Here is an 18,866-nt window from a genome sequence, read left to right on the forward strand (position 1 = left end):
CATAATGCCCAGATCCCACACCTGTCTATGACAAAGACCTCTACTAATATTAACTTGCATTATGCAGCAGCACATTTCAAAGAAGTTTGCAAGAAATTGGACCAGATAACGCAGGCCTATTATTATTTTTCTTTTATTTACAGGAGAATCAGGATGTCAGTAGTGCATGCACAATCTGAAAATATTTAATGTGTCTATATTCTCTTCCAGACTCCACTGGTCCAGGCTATATTTAGCCGAAATGCAGAGGAAGTGAAGTTTTTGTTGCACAAGAATGAAGAAGTCAATGCACTGGTAAGATGGCTCCCTACACATGAACATGACCCTGTGTGAATCAATTTCCTCCACATCTCCTATGGTACCCATTTTCTAGACACGTTCTTAATGGGCCAGCCAGTTAAATAGCAAGGGATTACCTCTCAAATCCTCTACACGCTTTGACCTCCTGTGCATGTGACCAATAAACTGATTTGATTTGACCTTCCTGTCAACTGTGAATCAGATCTAGTTAAGGCCACACAGTCAATCAATAATGCTATGTGGAGCAGTAATGTTATACCCACAGTAGTTCACGCTTCACATTCTTGGTCGCAGCTTCCAACAGTATCTGTGCATGTTGTTCTCTTCAAGAACCATTTTGAGTGTAAGCTGTATTTCATGTGTGTGTGGTTGAATTGCACACAAGTGCACATGCCCCATGTATTTGAGGACAAGGAAAAGATGAGCTTATGGTTAAGGGATTGATGGGAGGAAAAGCTTAGCATTGAGAGATTGAAAGCATCTTCTTCCATCCAAGTGTGTGGCCAGTCAGTTCAGGTTCCTTACGAGTTTGTTCCACCCCTCTGGTAATCTGACCAGCTGGCTGTCAGGTTAAAGAGCGCTGACACCCTTCTCTAGGTACACTTAATACAGACACACAGGCAGCCTTAACATTCAGTTTCACAGGAGCTGAAACAGGGCAAGGTGAGGGCGCCTAATGTGAATAGTGGTGTGTAGAAAGGAACTTCTAGAGTTGAGAGGACATGGTCTCAAATTGCTGAGTGCATACTTTAAATCAGCGTTGGTTCATCTATGACTTGGTGCCAATGTGTAAATTCAGTAGCTGCAATTTGTCAAATGTCACAACAACCTAAATCAGTTTCTATTGTATATTAATATATTTTGCATTTGCAATGGAGTCAATAGTTGGCAGAGGTCAAATATTATATAACTGTTGTCAATACTCAGTTGAAGCCACTAGCCCTGGGGCTATTCAATCACTACTTAAAGTCAAAGAAGACATTCTGTTCTAGCACAGCAAAATAACACATTTGAATTAATATGCAGTTGAGCTCCCTTTGCTTCACTTTCACATGGTTAACATTGTTTTGATGCCTACATGCATCCAAACATGAATTCTTGCTGTGCAAGGCAGAACATTTTTGACTTGTACGCCCAAAACCCACAGGGACACTTATCCTTAAACAGCCTCTCCTCCCGGAGGCCCAAAATCCTCAAACGGCTTCCTCCTCCAGTCAGTGATTGAATGATGCGTATGGAGAATAAGACAGCGATTTCCTTACTAGGGCTGCGAGGGTGAGGACTGGGCCTGAGCCCTCATTCCCCACACGCCTCCCTTCCTTCCTTTCACTGTCATGAGTCATTCACTGGTGGGTTTACACTGCACGCACACATTCCAGTACGGAGGACAGGGTCCGTTAACAGGCTATAGATGCCTGAGCAATTTTACTCACTGAAGTGAATTTCAAGCCCTTCTTTCGGTTTACAGAATAAATAAAACAAATCTGGTCTAGCTCCCTGCCACATTTTTAGATACAGCATACCTAACCCCAACTGATCGTTTTCTGTGAAAAAAAGTTCCACTTTGCATTCATACTGAATATTCTGAGGAGACAGGCTACAGGCCAACATGTATGACATACCTTTTTACTTGAATTTTTTGCAGGATGGCTATTTCTTTCTGTATTTTCAATATCCTGTAATTAAAAGCTATTTTATGTAGTTGGTATTAGCATAAACCTATTAGCAGCGGCATTACATTCTATATTCTGGGGCTTTGGGGTGTATCGTTCAACTTGCTGTTTGTTTTTAATACAATGATGTGATCAAAACCAACCGTGGGCTTTAATCTGGGTTCTTGCTGACTGTGTCTCTGTCTGCGGTCCCTCCTCAGGACCAAGAACGCCGTACCCCCTTACATGCTGCTGCGTGTTTGGGCGACGTTCACATTATGGACCTCCTCATTAATTCAGGTAGCGTTCTCCAGCATGAGACAGACACTTTTCAGAGTGATTTGCTTTATTCACTCAATTATCCCTATCATATTATAGAATAAAGGTTAATCTTATTATCTGTTAGAATATCAACCAGCATTGAAACCCTTCCCTATAGTCAGAGGTTGAGAAGCCCTATCCTAAAGGAAGATGCTGCTAATGAAACCAGAGGTGTGTAAATGTCACTGAACACCTGAGATCTGAGGGCCATTGTGATTAGCTGAATGTGCTTTTTTTTTTACACTCTGCATATATGGTTGTTGTTATTTAATCAGTGGAGCTGAGAGTTACAGAATGGTTGACTGAGTTTTCTCACTCACTCACTCACTCTCTCAGGTGCTAGTATTAACGCTAAGGACCAAGGCTGGCTGACTCCCCTGCATCGGGCAGCTGCCTCACGGAACGAAGTAAGACCATGATGTCAAATACAATATGTAAAACCTTCTACAGTCATTTCACTGGAATTCCTCATCAGTCTTTATAGCACTGCTCATTTCTCAGCTTTTGAAATGAATCTTCCATACTTATTACCCTTCACCTCCTTCCTTGAATGAGTAGCTACAGTGAGGGAAAAAAGTATTTGATCCCCTGCTGATTTTGTACGTTTGCCCACTGACAAAGAAATGATCAGTCTATAATTTTAATGGTAGGTTTATTTGAACAGTGAGAGACAGAATAACAACAAAAAAATCCAGAAAAACACATGTCAAAATGTTATGAATTGATTTGCATTTTAATGAGGGAAATAAGTATTTGACCACTCTGCAAAACATGACTTAGTACTTGGTGGCAAAACCCTTGTTGCCAATCACAGAGGTCAGACGTTTCTTGTAGTTGGCCACCAGGTTTGCACACATCTCAGGAGGGATTTTGTCCCACTCCTCTTTGCAGATCTTCTCCAAGTCATTAAGGTTTCGAGGCTGACGTTTGGCAACTCGAACCTTCAGCTCCCTCCACAGATTTTCTATGGAATTAAGGTCTGGAGACTGGCTAGGCCACTCCAGGACCTTAATGTGCTTCTTCTTGAGCCACTCCTTTGTTGCCTTGGCCGTGTGTTTTGGGTCATTGTCATGCTGGAATACCCATCCACGACCCATTTTCAATGCCCTGGCTGAGGGAAGGAGGTTCTCACCCAAGATTTGACGGTACATGGCCCCGTCCATCGTCCCTTTGATGCGGTGAAGTTGTCCTGTCCCCTTAGCAGAAAAACACCCCCAAAGCATAATGTTTCCACCACCATGTTTGACGGTGGGGATGGTGTTCTTGGGGTCATAGGCAGTTACCCCAGCGGCAGGAGCTTAGTGGAAGCAAGGGGTCGCTGGTTCTAATCCAGCCGATAGGTGAAAAATTGTCGATGTGCCTTGAGAAGGCACTTAACCTAATGTCCTGTAGTTGGGTTCAATAAAAAATTCCTCCTCCTCCAAACACGGCAAGTTGAGTTGATGGCAAAGAGCTCGATTTTGGTCTCATCTGACCACAACACTTTCACCCAGTTCTCCTCTGAATCATTCAGATGTTCATTGCAAACTTCAGACGGGCCTGTATATGTGCTTTCTTGAGCAGGGGGACCTTGCCGGCGCTGCAGGATTTCAGTCCTTCACAGCGTAGTGTGTTACCAATTGTTTTCTTGGTGACTGTGGTCCCAGCTGCCTTGAGATCATTGACAAGATCCTCCCGTGTAGTTCTGGGCTGATTCCTCACCGTTCTCATGATCATTGCAACTCCACAAGGTGAGATCTTGCATGAAGCCCCAGGCCAAGGGAGATTGACAGTTATTTTGTGTTTCTTCCATTTGCGAATAATCGCACCAACTGTTGTGACCTTCTCACCAAGCTGCTTGGCGATGGTCTTGTAGCCCATTCCAGCCTTGTGTAGGTCTACAATCTTGTCCCTGACATCCTTGGAGAGCTCTTTGGTCTTGGCCATGGTGGAGAGTTTGGAATCTGATTGATTGCTTCTGTGGACAGGTGTCTTTTCTACAGGTAACAAGCTGAGATTAGGAGCACTCCCTTTAAGAGTGTGCTCCTAATCTCAGCTCGTTACCTGTATAAAAGACACCTGGGAGCCAGAAATCTTTCTGATTGAGAGGGGGTCAAATTCTTATTTCCCTCATTAAAATGCAGATCAATTTATAACATTTTTTACATGTGTTTTTCTGGATTCTTTTGTTGTTATTCTGTCTCTCACTGTTCAAATAAACCTAGCATTAAAATTATAGACTGATCATTTCTTTGTCAGTGGGCAAACGTACAAAATCAGCAGGGGATCAAATACTTTTTTCCCTCACTGTATATGAATTTCAGTGATAGTCACACTCCTCATCCTTGTTATTTATTCTCCTTCCGTCTTTCCCAGAAGGCTGTGGGGCTGCTTCTGAAGCAGGATGCGGAGGTCAATGCACGAGATAAGTTTTGGCAGACACCGTTGCACGTGGCGGCGGCTAACCGGGCCACACGCTGCGCTGAGGCCCTCATCCCCAAGCTGAGCAGCCTGAACGTAGCGGACCGCTCCGGCAGGACGGCCCTGCACCACGCAGCACACAGCGGCCACGTGGAGGTCAGGGGTCACAGCGGAGTCATAGGGTGGAGGGTTATGAGTAACACTGTAATGGCACCCAATCCCCTATATAGTGCACTACTTTTGACCAGGGCCCGCATAGGGTCCACTATATAGGGAATAGGAGCCATTTCAGACGCAGCCTCGGTGCTAAACTGTTCATCATCTACTCAGAAAGGTGTCTGAGTGTTTTGGTTTTAACTCACTATCTCCTGTCTGTTTCCAGATGGTGAATTTGCTCCTCAACAAAGGGGCCAACCTGAGTGCCAGTGATAAGAAGGAGAGGCAGCCAATCCACTGGGCCGCATACCTCGGTGGGTGGAACCTTAACGGACACATTTCCTGAAATTAGCTAGGTTTCCATCCAATTTGCGACCAGATTTTAATGTGAATATTCTGAAATCTGCATAGAACAATATGGGCATTTTCCCACCAGAGATGTTTCCATCGAACATACTTTTTGCAAATAAAAGGCTGTGCGTGATGACAGTGCATATAAAACAATTTACAGAATGAAAAATACAAGTTAAGTGGGTTTCCATCGCATTTTCAACTTTACTGATGGTTTTGTCACGTTTCCACTCTGGTCTTGACACATGCACTCTAGCCAACAGCTCGCATATTATTATGGATGAGAGCGATATTATTTGTATTTGTCAAATTGCAGCCAAGCATCGATCATCATGTCACCAGAATAAGACCCTCAATATTTATTGGAAAGGAGCATCAAGCTCATCACCTTGCACTTTCACCACCCTGTGAAGTTCATCATAACTTATTTCATCTGTAGCCTAATAAACTGTATGCTTTCCCGAGTCGTAGTGGGAGGACCACACAACATACATCGCGTGACTCCAAGTTTACTTCAATAATTGTTATTATATTAATATTTCTGCATAATGGCATTTCCACCGCCATTCCTCAAATAATTAATTTTACAGACACAAAAAGATTGAGCAAACAAATTGTCTGTCGGCATTTATAAAATTGTACCGGAATTTCATGTTTCTATCTGCCCGGTCTTAAAATTTTTCATCCGTCAGGTAATTCATCCGTCAGGTAATTCATCCGTCAGGTAATTCATCCGCATTAAATGGTTGGATGAAAACGTGGTTACTAACACTCCTCTCGTTAGCCTGAGCAAAGGCACTGTGCACTGAGCAGACTCACTGATCTACAAATCAACTTGCATTCTAGACAACTTCCCATCAATGGATCTTTATATACAAATATAAGAATATCTGTGCCGAATCGCATATTCTTACGCACAAGCAGAAGATTGCCTTGGCTTTAGTTGACCTGTCTGTGTCTGTATATGTTCCATGATTGTATGGTTGTCTCCTCTTCCCTCAGGGCATCTGGAGATTGTGAAGCTACTGGTGTCGCGGAGTGCGGACGCCATGTGCAGGGACAAGCGTGGTTATACCCCGCTCCACGCCGCCGCTGCCAGTGGCCAGATCGAGGTGGTCAAGTACCTGCTACGGCTGGGGTCAGAGGTGAGGGGTCAGGGGATGGGGTTCCATAATATCACCATCATAAGGTCACTCCATGTGTTGGGTGGCTTCCTATTGTTGAAATTCTTTGCTTGTTTTTTTTTATCTCCAGGCCATATAACATCCCCAAACCCCACCACCAACTCTAGTTGTCTAATTTCTACCTTTATCTCCACGTCAGATTGACGAGCCCAACGCTTTTGGGAACACAGCTCTCCACATGGCATGCTACACGGGCCAGGAGGCGGTTGCCAACGAGCTGGTGAACCGAGGCGCCAACGTCAACCAGCCAAACCACCGCTGCTGCACGCCGCTGCACCTGGCCGCTGTCTCCACCAACGGGGCGCTTTGCCTCGAGCTGCTAGTCAACAACGGTGCTGACGTCAACATGCAGGTCAGTTAGAGTAGGCTGGGGAAAAAGGGATTGGTTGCACCCCAAATGGAACCCTATTCCTTATATAGTGCACAAATTGAGCAGAACCCTATGGGCCATGGTCACAAGTGTTTTATTTATATATATATATATACGCATGCATACAAACATACATACATACATAAACACACAGTGCATTCGGAAAGTATTCAGACCCCTTGATTTTTCCGCATTTTGTTACGTTAGCCTTATTCTAAAATTGATTAAATAAATACAAATCCTCATCAATCTACACACACTACCTCATAATGACAAAGCAAAAACAGGTTTCTAGACATTTTTGCAAATGTATTAAAATAGAACAACTGAAATACCTTATTTACATAAGTATTCAGGCCCTTTGCTGTGAGACTCGAAATTAGCTAAGGTGCATCCTGTTTCCATTGATCATATGAGATGTTTCTACCACTTGATTGGAGTCCACCTGTGGTAAATGGAAGAAGTTTGGAACCACCAAGACTCTTCCAAGAGCTGGCCACCTGGCCAAACTGAGCAATCGGGGGAGAAGGGCCTTGGTCAGGGAGGTGACCAAGAACCCGATGGTCACTCTGACTGAGCTCCAGAGTTCCTCTGTGGAGATGGGAGAACCTTCCAGAAGGACAACCATCTCTGCAACAATCCACCAATCAGGTCTTTATCGTGGAGTGGCCAGATGGAAGCCACTCCTCAGTAAAAGGCACATGACAGCCCGCTTGGAGTTTGCCAAAAGACACCTAAAGGACTCTGACCATGAGAAACAAGATTCTCTGGTCTGATGAAACCAAGAAACTCTTTGGCCTGAATGCCAAGCATCACGTCTGGAGGAAACCGGGTACCATCCCTATGGTGAAGTATAATGGTGGCAGCATCATGCTGTGGGGATGTTTGTAAGTCGCTCTGGATAAGAGCGTCTGCTAAATTACGTAAATGTAAAATGTTTTTCAGCGGCAGGGACTGGGAGACTAGTCAGGATTGAGGGAAAGATGAACAGAGCAAAGTATAGTGAGATCCTTGATGAAAACCTGCTCCAGAGCGCCAGGACCTCAGACTGGGGCGAAGGTTCACCTTCCAACAGGACAACGACCCTAAGCTCACAGCCAAGACAACGCAGGAGTGGCTTCGGGACAAGTCTCTGAATGTCCTTGAGTGGCCCAGCCAGAGCCCGGACTTGAACTCGATCAAACATCTCTGGAGATACCTGAAAATAGCTGTGCAGCAACACTCCCCATCCAACCTGATAGAGCTTGAGAGGATCTACAGAGAAGAATGGGAGAAACTCTCCAAATACAGGTGTGCCACGCTTGTCGCGTCATACCCAAGAAGACTCGAGGCTGTGATTGCCGCCAAAGGTGCTTCAACAAAGTACTGAGTAAAGGGTCTGAATACTTATGTAAATGTGATATTTCCGTACTTTTTTAAAATATATATTTGCTAAAATAAATAACTGTTTTTGCTTTGTCATTATGGGGTATTTTGTGTAGATTGATGAGGGAAAAACAAACAATTTAATCCATTTTAGAATAAGGCTGTAACGTAACAGAATCTGGAAAAAGTGAAGGGGTCTGAACACTTTCCGAATGCACTGTATATCACACACACACACTACATGACGAAAAGTATGTGGACACCTGCTTGTCGAACATCTCATTCCAAAATCATGGGCATTAATATGGAGTTGGTCCCCCCTTTGCTGCTATAACAGCCTCCACTCTTCTGGGAAAGCTTTCCACTAGATGTTGGAACATTGCTTGCGGGGACTTGCTTCCATTCAGCCACAAGAGCATTAGTGAGGTCGGGCAATGATGTTGGGCTATTAGGCCTGGCTCGCAATCAGCGTTCCAATTCATCCCAAAGGTGTTCGATTGGGTTGAGGTCAGGGCTCTGTGCAGGCCAGTCAAGTTCTTCCACCCCAATCTCGACAAACCATTTCTGTATAGACCTTGCTTTGTGCACATGGGCATTGTCATGCTGAAACAGGAAAGGTCCTTCTCCAAACTGTTGCCACAAAGTTGGAAGCACAGAATCGTCTAGAATGTCATTGTATGCTGTAGCGTTAAGATTTCCCTTCACTGCCACTAAGGGGCCTAGCCCGAACCAGATCATCATTCCTCCTCCACCAAACTTTACAGTTGTCACTGCATTGTGTTCTCCTGGCATCCGCCAAACCCAGATTCGTCCGTCAGACTGCCAGATGGTGAAGCGTGATTCATCACTCCAGAGAACGCGTTTCCATTGGACCAGAGTCCAATGGCAGCGAGCTTTACACCACTCCAGCCGACTCTTCGCATTGCGCATGGTGATCTTAGGCTTTTGTGCGGCTGCTTGGCGGTGGAAACCCATTTCATGAAGCTTCCGACAAACAGTTCTTGCTTTCAGAGGCAGTTTGGAACAGACCATTTTTACGCGCTACGCACTTCAACACTTGACAATTCCGTTCTGTGAGCTTGTGTGGCCTGCCACTTCGCGGCTGAGCCGTTGTTGCTCCTAGACATTTCCACTTTACAATAACAGCACTTACTGTTGACCGGGGCAGCTCTAGCAGGGCAGAAAATTGCCGAACTGACTTGTTGGAAAGGTGGCATCCTATGACGGTGCCACGTTGAAAGTCACTGAGCTCTTCAGTATGGCCATTCTACTGCCAATGTTTGTCTATGGAGATTGCATGGATGTGTGTTCAATTTTATACACCTGTCAGCAACGGGTGTGGCTGAAATAGCCGAAAGCACTAATTTGAAGGAGTGTCCACATACTTTTGTGTTTATATATACACACACACACACACACAGTGGGGAAAAAAAGTATTTAGTCAGCCACCAATTGTGCAAGTTCTCCCACTTAAAAAGATGAGAGAGGCCTGTAATTTTCATCATAGCTACACGTCAACTATGACAGACAAATTGAGATTTTTTTTCTCCAGAAAATCACATTGTAGGATTTTTTATGAATTTATTTGCAAATTATGGTGGAAAATAAGTATTTGGTCACCTACAAACAAGCAAGATTTCTGGCTCTCACAGACCTGTAACTTCTTCTTTAAGAGGCTCCTCTGTCCTCCACTCGTTACCTGTATTAATGGCACCTGTTTGAACTTGTTATCAGTATAAAAGACACCTGTCCACAACCTCAAACAGTCACACTCCAAACTCCACTATGGCCAAGACCAAAGAGCTGTCAAAGGACACCAGAAACAAAATTGTAGACCTGCACCAGGCTGGGAAGACTGTGGGAGCAATTATTAGGAAATGGAAGACATACTAGACCACTGATAATCTCCCTCGATCTGGGGCTCCACGCTAGATCTCACCCCGTGGGGTCAAAATGATCACAAGAACGGTGAGCAAAAATCCCAGAACCACAGTGAATGACCTGCAGAGAGGACCTGCAGAGAAGGATTACTTTATCCTATCCCAGGTATTCCTTAAAGAGGTGGGGTTTCAAATGTCTCCGGAAGGTGGTGAGTGACTCCGCTGTCCTGGCGTCGTGAGGGAGCTTGTTCCACCATTGGGGTGCCAGAGCAGCGAACAGTTTTGACTGGGCTGAGCGGGAACTATGCTTCCGCAGAGGAAGGGGAGCCAGCAGGCCAGAGGTGGATGAACGCAATGCCCTCGTTTGGGTGTAGGGACTGATCAGAGCCTGAAGGTACAGAGGTGCCGATCCCCTCACAGCTCCATAGGCAAGCACCATGGTCTTGTAACAGATGCGAGCTTCAACTGGAAGCCAGTGGAGTGTGCGGAGGAGCGGGGTGACGTGAGAGAACTTGGGAAGGTTGAACACCAGACGGGCTGCGGCATTCTGGATGAGTTGTAGGGGTTTAATGGCACAGGCAGGGAGCCCAGCCAACAGCGAGTTGTGAAGCATGGGGGTGGAAACATCATGCTTTGGGGCTGTTTTTCTGCAAAGGGACCAGGACGACTGATCCGTGTAAAGGAAAGAATGAATGGGGCCACGTATCGTGAGATTTTGAGTGAAAACCTCCTTCCATCAGCAAGGGCATTGAAGATGAAACGTGGCTGGGTCTTTCAGCATGACAATGATCCCAAACACACCGCCCGGGCAACGAAGGAGTGGCTTCGTAAGAAGCATTTCAATGTCCTGGAGTGGCCTAGCCAGTCTCCAGATCTCAACCCCATAGAAAATCTTTGGTGGGAGTTGAAAGTCTGTGTTGCCCAGCGACAGCCCCAAAACATCACTGCTCTAGAGGAGATCTGCATGGAGGAATGGGCCAAAATACCAGCAACAGTGTGTGAAAACCTTGTGAAGACTTACAGAAAACGTTTGACCTGTGTCATTGCCAACAAAGGGTATATAACAAAGTATTGAGAAACTTTTGTTATTGACCAAATACTTATTTTCCACCATAATTTGCAAATAAATTCATTAAAAATCCTACAATGTGATTTTCTGGAAAAAAAATTCTCATTTTGTCTGTCATAGGTAACGTGTACCTATGATGAAAATTACAGGCCTCTCTCATCTTTTTAAGTGGGAGAACTTGCACAATTGGTGGCTGACTAAATACTTTTTTCCCCCACTGTATATATATACACACAGACAGACAGCTCTGGAAAAAATTGAGACTACTGCAAATATTTCTTAAATCAGCATCTACATGTATGACTTCCATTCCAGTGTCTGTTGAATTCCAACACAGGCACACCTCATTCTACTGAGTTAGGTACTGATTAGGTGATCACCTGAACCAAATCTTATTTAACGAGGAAAAGTATAAAACCCACTGTGGTCATCACTATCCTCTTGCAATAGGACCAGCTGGATGGCAAAAACAGTGCTAATAGTACCTCAACATTTTATATTAATCCAAAAATAACTATGGACCATGCCAAAAGAGTTGAAAAAAAAAAAAAAAAAGGAAAGTTTTGAGTGAGGGGAAAAAAAGGGTTGAATTCTGGCTTCACTGGCAGAGGGATACAGTGAGCGTCAGGTTGCTTCCGTCCTTAAAATTTCAAAGACGGCGGTTCATAAGAACAAGGTCAAGCAGCAGACATTGGGGACAACAAAGCTACAGACCGGTACAGGGCAAAAACGACTCTCTACTGACCGCGATGACCGCCAACTCATTTGAATGTCACTCAACAACCGTCGGATGACATCAAGTGACCTACAAAAAGAATGGCAAACGGCAGCTGGGGTGAAGTGCACGGCGAGGACTGTTCGAAACAGGCTCCTAGGCGCAGGGCTGAAGTTGTGCAAAGCTAGAAAAAAGCCCTTCATCAAGGAGAAGCAAAGAAGAACCAGGCTGAGGTTTGCAAAAGACCATAAGGATTGGACCGTAGAGGACTGGAGTAAGGTCATTTTCTGCTAAGGTCATTTTCAGCTTTGCCCAACACCTGGTTGTCTAATGGTTAGACGGAGACCTGGAGAGGCCTACAAGCCACAGTGTCTCGCACCCACTGTGAAATTTGGTGGAGGATCGGTGATGATCTGGGGGTGCTTCAACAAGGCTGGAATCGGGCAGATTTGTCTTTGTGAAGGATGCTTGAATCAAGCCACGTACAAGGTTGTCCTGGAAGAAAACTTGCTTCCTTTTGCTCTGACATTGTTCCCCAACTCTGAGGATAGTTTTTTTTCCAGCAGGACAATGCGCCATGCCACACAGCCAGGTCAATCAAGGTGTGGATGGAGGACCACCAGATCAAGACCCTGTCATGGCCAGCCCAATCTCCAGACCTGAACCCCATTGAAAACTTCTGGAATGTGATCAAGGGGAAGATGGATGGTCACAAGCCATCAAACAAAGCCGAATTTCTGCGCCAGGAGTGGCATAAATTCACCCAACATCAATGTAAAAGACTGGTGGAGAGCATGCCAAGACGCATGAAAGCTGTGATTGAAAATCAGGGTTATTCCACCAAATATTGATTTCTGAACTCTTCCTAAGTTAAAACATTAGTAATGTGTTGTTTAAAAATGAACATGAACTTATGTTCTTTACATTATTCGAGGTCTGACAACACTGCATCTTTTTTTTTTTTTTTTGGACCAGTTGTCATTTTTCTGCAAATAAATGCTCTAAATGACAATATTTTTATTTGGAATTTGGGAGAAATGTTGTCAGTAGTTTATAGAATAAAAACTAAATGTTAATTTTACCCAAACACATACCTAGAAATATACTACCGTTCTAAAGTTTGGGGTCACTTAGAAATGTTGTTGTTTTCGAAAGAAAAGCAAATTTTTGTCCATTAAAATAACATCAAATTGATCAGCTGGTAGAGCACGGCGCTTGTAACGCCAAGGTAGTGGGTTCGATCCCCGGGACCACCCATACACAAAAATGTATGCACGCATGACTGTAAGTCGCTTTGGATAAAAGCGTCTGCTAAATGGCATATTATTATTATTATTATTATTATTATCAGAAATACATTGTAGACATTGTTCATGTTGTAAATGGCTATTGTAGCTGGAAACGGCTGATTTTTAATGGAATATCTACATAGGCGTACAGAGGCCCATTATCAGAAACCATCAGTCCTGTGTTCCAATGGCACGTTGTTTGCTAATCCAAGTTTATCATTTTAAAAGGCTAATTGATCATTAGAAAACCCTTTTGCAATTATGTTAGCACAGCTGAAAACTGTAGTGCTGATTTAAAGAAGCAATAAAACTGGCCTTCTTGAGACGCTGTGTACTACTCCCTTCACAGAATAGCGCAAACTGGCTCTAACCAGAATAGAAAGAGGAGTGGGAGGCCCCGGTGCACAACTGAGCAAGAGGACAAATATATTAGTGTCTAGTTTGAGAAACCGACGCCTCACAGGTCCTCAACTGGCAGCGTCATTAAATAGTACCCGCAAAACACCAGTCTCAACGTCAACAGTGAAGAGGCGACTCCGGGATGCTGACCTTCTAGGCAGAGTTGCAAAGAAAAAGTCCAGTGTCTGTGTTTTGCCCATCTTAATCTTTTATTTTTATTGGCCAGTCTGAGATATGGCTTTTTCTTTGCAACTATTTTCAGGTCTCTCCAGAGATGTTCGATCGGGTTCAAGTCTGGGCTCTGGCTGGGCCGGGACATTCAAGGACATTCAGAGACTTGTCCCGAAGCCACTCCTGCGTTGTCTTGGCTGTGTGCTTAGGGTCGTTGTCCTGTTGGAAGGTGAACCTTCAACCCAGTCTGAGGTCCTGAGCGCTCTGGAGCAGGTTTTCATCAAGGATCTCTCTGTACTTTGCTCCGTTCATCTTTCCCTCGATCCTGACTAGTCTCCCAGTCCCTGCTGCTGAAAAACATCCCAACAGCATGATGCTGCCACCACCATGCTTCACCGTAGCGATGTTGCCAGGTTTCCTCCAGATGTGACGCTTGGCATTCAGGCCAAAGAGTTCAATCTTGGTTTCATCAGACCAGAGAATCTTGTTTCTCATGGTCTGAGAGTCCTTTAGGTGGGAGTCCTTTACGGTGCCTTTTGGAAAACTCCTAGTGGGCTGTCATGTGTTTTTACTGAGGAGTGGCTTCCATCTGGCCACTCCTACCATAAAGGCCTGATTGGTGGAGTGCTGCAGAGATGGTTGTCTTTCTGGAATGTTCTCCTATCTCCACAATGGAACTCTGTAGCTCTGTCAGTGACCATCGGGTTCTTGGTCACCTCCCTGACCAAGGCCCTTCTCCCCCGATTGCTTAGTTTGGCCGGGCGGCCAACTAGGAAGTGTCTTGGTGGTTCCAAACTTCTTCCATTTAAGAATGATGGAGGCCTCTGTGTTCTTCGGGATCTTCAATGCTGCAGAATCTTTTTGGTACCCTTCCCCATATCTGTGCCTCGACGCTCCTCATGGCTTGGTCTTTGCTCTGACATGCACTGTCAGCTGTGGGACCTTTATGTAGACCGGTGTGTGCCTTTCCAGATTATGTCCAATCAATTTAATTGATCACAGGTGGACTCCAATCAAGTTGTAGAAACATCTCAAGGATGATCAATGGAAACAGGATGTACCTGAGCTAAATTTAGAGTCTCAAAGCAAAGGGTCTGAATACTGATGTAAATAAGGTATTGCTGTCTTTTTTTTAAAATACATTTTCAATGATTTCTAAAAACCTGTTTTCGCTTTGTCATTATGGGGTATTGTGTGTAGATTAAGGATTTTAATTTTTATCCATTTTCGAATAAGGGTGTAACGTAACAAAATGTGGAGAAGGGGTCTGAATACTTTCCGAATGTACTGTTTGTGTGTATATTTACAAGCACAATGAGTGTACAAAACATTAGGAACACCTCTTTCCATGACATAGCTTTCAAATGGTCAGTCTATGATCCCTTATTGATGTCACTTGTTAAATCCTCTTCAATCAGTGTAGATGAAGGGGAGGAGACAAGTTAAAGAAGGATTTCTAATCCTTCCGACATGGTTTGTTTATGTGTGCCATTCAGAGGGTGAATGGGCAAGACAAAAGATTGAAGTGCCTTTGAACGGGGTATGGTAGTAGGTGCCAGCCAGGCACACCGGTTTGTGTGTTTCAAGAACTGCAACGCAGTTGGGTTAATCACGCTCAACAGTTTCCCGTGTGTATCAAGAATGGTCCACCACCCAAAGGACATCCAGCGAATTTTACAGAACTGTGGGAAGCATTGGCATCAACATGGGCCAGCATCCCTGTGGAATGCTTTTGATACCTTGTAGAGTCCATGCCCCGACAAATTGAGGCTGTTCTGAGAGCAAAAGGGGGTGCAACTCAATATTAGGACATTCAATATTAGGACATTGTATGTGTGTATATGGAATGCAATTTGGGACGCAGTCTTAGTCATCAGAGATATTTAAGGTAATGAATTATTTTCTTATCAAATAACTGTTTTTGTTTGTTTTCTCACAGAGCAAAGAAGGGAAGAGCCCTTTGCACATGGCCGCTATTCACGGGCGCTTCACTCGCTCCCAGATCCTTATCCAAAACGGTAACCACACACAGATTCAAAATAATAGTAATATTTGCGATATTATAAAAAACAACACTATTATCACACACTACACAATTATATGGTGTTTGCGAAAAGTGCCTGCAGTATTTCGGGGAACAAACTTCTATTGAAGCGCACCACCCAAACATACCCAACACTCATCCCCACCAGCCAATAGCAGCAACCACAACTCAGACAGCCAGATGTCATCTCATAACTGTGTCAAAAACAGTAGGGTGCAATTCTCCTCTCTGCCCCTAACCACATCCTCTATCTCTCCTCTGTGTGCAGGTGGGGAGATCGACTGTGTAGATAAATATGGCAATACTCCTCTTCACGTTGCTGCTAAGCACGGTCACGAGCTGCTGATCAGCACCCTGATGACTAACGGTGCTGACACGGCCAGGTGAGACACACGCACACACACAATCAGGTGAGTGACAGAACAGACACACAAGTCTGGTGTAGACATTCCTTATGGCAGAAGCATAACGTCTCTTCTGAGAGAATTATGTCAGAGGATCAGTTCTCCCATTGCTTATGTAACATAATGGACCTCTCAACAGAACTAGCAGCAAAACTCATATCTCTTCTACACTGAACCAAAATATAAACGCAACATGTAAAGTGTTGGTCCCATTTTTCATAAGCTGAAATAAAAGATCCCAGAAATGTTCCATACGCACAAAAAGCTGATTTCTCTAAAATGTTGTGCACAAATTTGTTTACATCCATGTTGGTGAGCATTTCTCCTTTGCCAAGATAATCCATCCACTGAAGCTGATTAAACAGCATGATTAAAGGCCACTCTAAAATGTGCCGTTTTGTCACACAACACAATGCCACAGATGTCTCAAGTTTTGAGGGAGCGTGCAATTGGCATGCTGACTGCAGGAATGTCCACCAGAGCTGTTGCCAGACAATTGAATGTTAATTTCTCTGCCATAAGCCGCCTCCAACATCATTTTAGAGAATTTGGCAGCACGTCCAACCTGCCACACAACCGCAGACCACGTGTATGGCGTCATGTGGGCGAGCGGTTTGCTGATGTCAACATTGTGAACAGTGCCCCATGGTGGGGTTATGGTATGGGCAGGCATAAGCTACTGATAACGAACACAATTACATTTTATTGATGGCAATTTGAATGCACAGAAATATTGTGACGAGTACCTGAGACCCATTGTGAGGCCCAGTTCTTTTAAGGTATCTGTGTCCAACAGATGCATATCTGTATTCCCAGTCATGTGAAATCCATAGATTTGGGCCTAATGAATTGATTTCAATTGACTGATTTCATCATATGAACTTTAACTCAGTAAAATCTTTGAAATTGTTGCATTTTATATTTTTGTTCAGTATAGTTACCATTGTGTGTATTACATATTTGAGAAGCTGCTGTCAGGACTGTATCTCCTTCCCTGTCTCATATATTCCCCTATCCATCTCTCTGTCGCTCTCGTTCTCGGTCTCTCTAGGCAAGGGATTAATGGGATGTTTCCGTTGCATTTGGCTGTGCTCTACGGGTTTTCAGACTGTTGTCGCAAGTTACTTTCCTCAGGTAAGCCTTTAGACAGCCATGGAAACTGTTTGTATGATTGAAACTAATCAAGTTTCATCGAAGTGTACATTCAAATTACCCTAAGTAGTGCTGTACCAGATAGAATGTGAAAGGGCATTTACATACAACACATTCTTTAAGTACTTGCTTTTTGTCATTCAGTGTCATGTTAGGAAACAGACCTCCCAATGTGGTCACCCCGTATGACATCACTTCCTGTTTTGTGTTGTGCTTTCTGCAGGTCAGCTGTACAGCATTGTATCATCTCTGAGCAACGAGCACGTGCTGTCAGCCGGGTTTGACATAAACACCCCAGACAGCTTGGGAAGGACCTGCCTGCACGCCGCTGCCTCTGGAGGGTGAGCGTGCGTGCACACACATTTTGAATGAAGAGTGAGCTTTTTGGTAGTGGTTGTATAATAATCTCATTTGTATTTCTGTTCTCTCTTTGATGGCAGAAACGTTGAATGTCTTAACTTGCTGTTGAGCAGTGGTGCTGACTTGAGTATTAAGGACAAATTGGGAAGGTGAGTGGTCTCATTCTAGAATTCAACAAATGTGTTTTTCCCCATAACGTTTTTGTCATTGAGTGAGTTCTATTCTATCCTATCCTATTTTATTATCTTCTCCTGTGAGTGTGACTTCTGCTCTCCCGTCCCTCCCATGGCAGAGCTCCTTTGCACTACGCTGCGGCGAATGGGAGCTACCAGTGCACGGTTGCCCTGGTGAGTGCTGGTGCCGAGGTGAACGAGCTGGACCAGAAGGGCTGCAGCCCCCTGCACTATGCCGCTGCCTCGCAGACCTTCCGCCGGTGAGACACACAGAACACACACAGGGGGGCTAAAAGATATCAGACCCCCAAATTCGACTGACTTTTTGTTTTTGTTTCAGAGTGGACAGACATTACTCAGTCGGACACCAGAGTGAGGAGAGGGCCAAGGAGGCCTTTTTGTAAGTCCCTTACCATGATTTAGTCTCAGTTTGATCAAACATAAAACATGCAAACTAACCAAGCCCTAACATTGTGGTGTCTCAGAAGATGGAAACCGTTTAGAAATGTATTATTTTCTGCAATGGTTTGCACTTAAGGTTAACCTGCCCATCTATTTGACGGCTTGTTGATTGACCTTTCACAATTGGCCTCTGTGTTGATGTAGTTGTGTATCCAACAGTTTGTTGGTTGACATAACAACATGACTGTCCTCTTCACCCTCTGTATGTGTAGTTGTTTAGAGTATCTGCTGGATAATGGGGCTGACCCAGCTCTGAGGAACACCAAGGGTTACAGCGCAGTCCATTATGCAGCAGCCCACGGAAACAAGCAGAACCTGGAGCTGGTGAGTCAGTGGGAGGAGGGACTACCGGTGTGTGTGTGCGCGTGCACATGTGCGTGCTACAGACATACTGGCAAAATGAGACCGAATCATGGGTGCATTTCAATAGTGGCTTACCCTCCTCGTCTTCATCTGCACTATGAAAGAACAGGACAACTGACGGCAAAGACCTAGTAGACATCCAACCATATCGCTTTCACCAGGCCATTGTTTTCAGATCAGTGCAGATAACGAAGAGGAAAGGAAATCATTTTAGAGTATTAAGATGAAGCCAAAGTTGTACTTCAAAATGGTTCTTAAATGTAAGGGTTTGGAACTGGTAATGGCC

The 18,866-nt window shown here is 44.4% G+C and overlaps 1 protein-coding gene across 1 annotated transcript in view; it reads left to right on the forward strand.

Annotated features, from left to right (window-relative positions):
* Positions 1-18,866, forward strand: part of LOC121577804 (serine/threonine-protein phosphatase 6 regulatory ankyrin repeat subunit C-like) — a 44,249-nt gene that overhangs the window by 1,029 nt on the left and 24,354 nt on the right. The window contains exons 2-16 of the mRNA XM_041891709.2: positions 211-294; positions 2,174-2,252; positions 2,610-2,680; positions 4,629-4,829; positions 5,056-5,143; positions 6,183-6,325; positions 6,504-6,716; positions 15,562-15,640; positions 15,935-16,049; positions 17,122-17,204; positions 17,446-17,563; positions 17,663-17,731; positions 17,875-18,015; positions 18,096-18,155; positions 18,430-18,541. Of these exons, the coding sequence (XP_041747643.1) occupies positions 211-294; positions 2,174-2,252; positions 2,610-2,680; positions 4,629-4,829; positions 5,056-5,143; positions 6,183-6,325; positions 6,504-6,716; positions 15,562-15,640; positions 15,935-16,049; positions 17,122-17,204; positions 17,446-17,563; positions 17,663-17,731; positions 17,875-18,015; positions 18,096-18,155; positions 18,430-18,541 (1,656 nt within the window). The remainder of the gene's footprint in view (positions 1-210; positions 295-2,173; positions 2,253-2,609; positions 2,681-4,628; positions 4,830-5,055; positions 5,144-6,182; positions 6,326-6,503; positions 6,717-15,561; positions 15,641-15,934; positions 16,050-17,121; positions 17,205-17,445; positions 17,564-17,662; positions 17,732-17,874; positions 18,016-18,095; positions 18,156-18,429; positions 18,542-18,866) is intronic.

This window comes from Coregonus clupeaformis, unplaced genomic scaffold (genome assembly GCF_020615455.1).
Source record: "Coregonus clupeaformis isolate EN_2021a unplaced genomic scaffold, ASM2061545v1 scaf0043, whole genome shotgun sequence".
Lineage (NCBI taxonomy): Eukaryota > Metazoa > Chordata > Actinopteri > Salmoniformes > Salmonidae > Coregonus > Coregonus clupeaformis.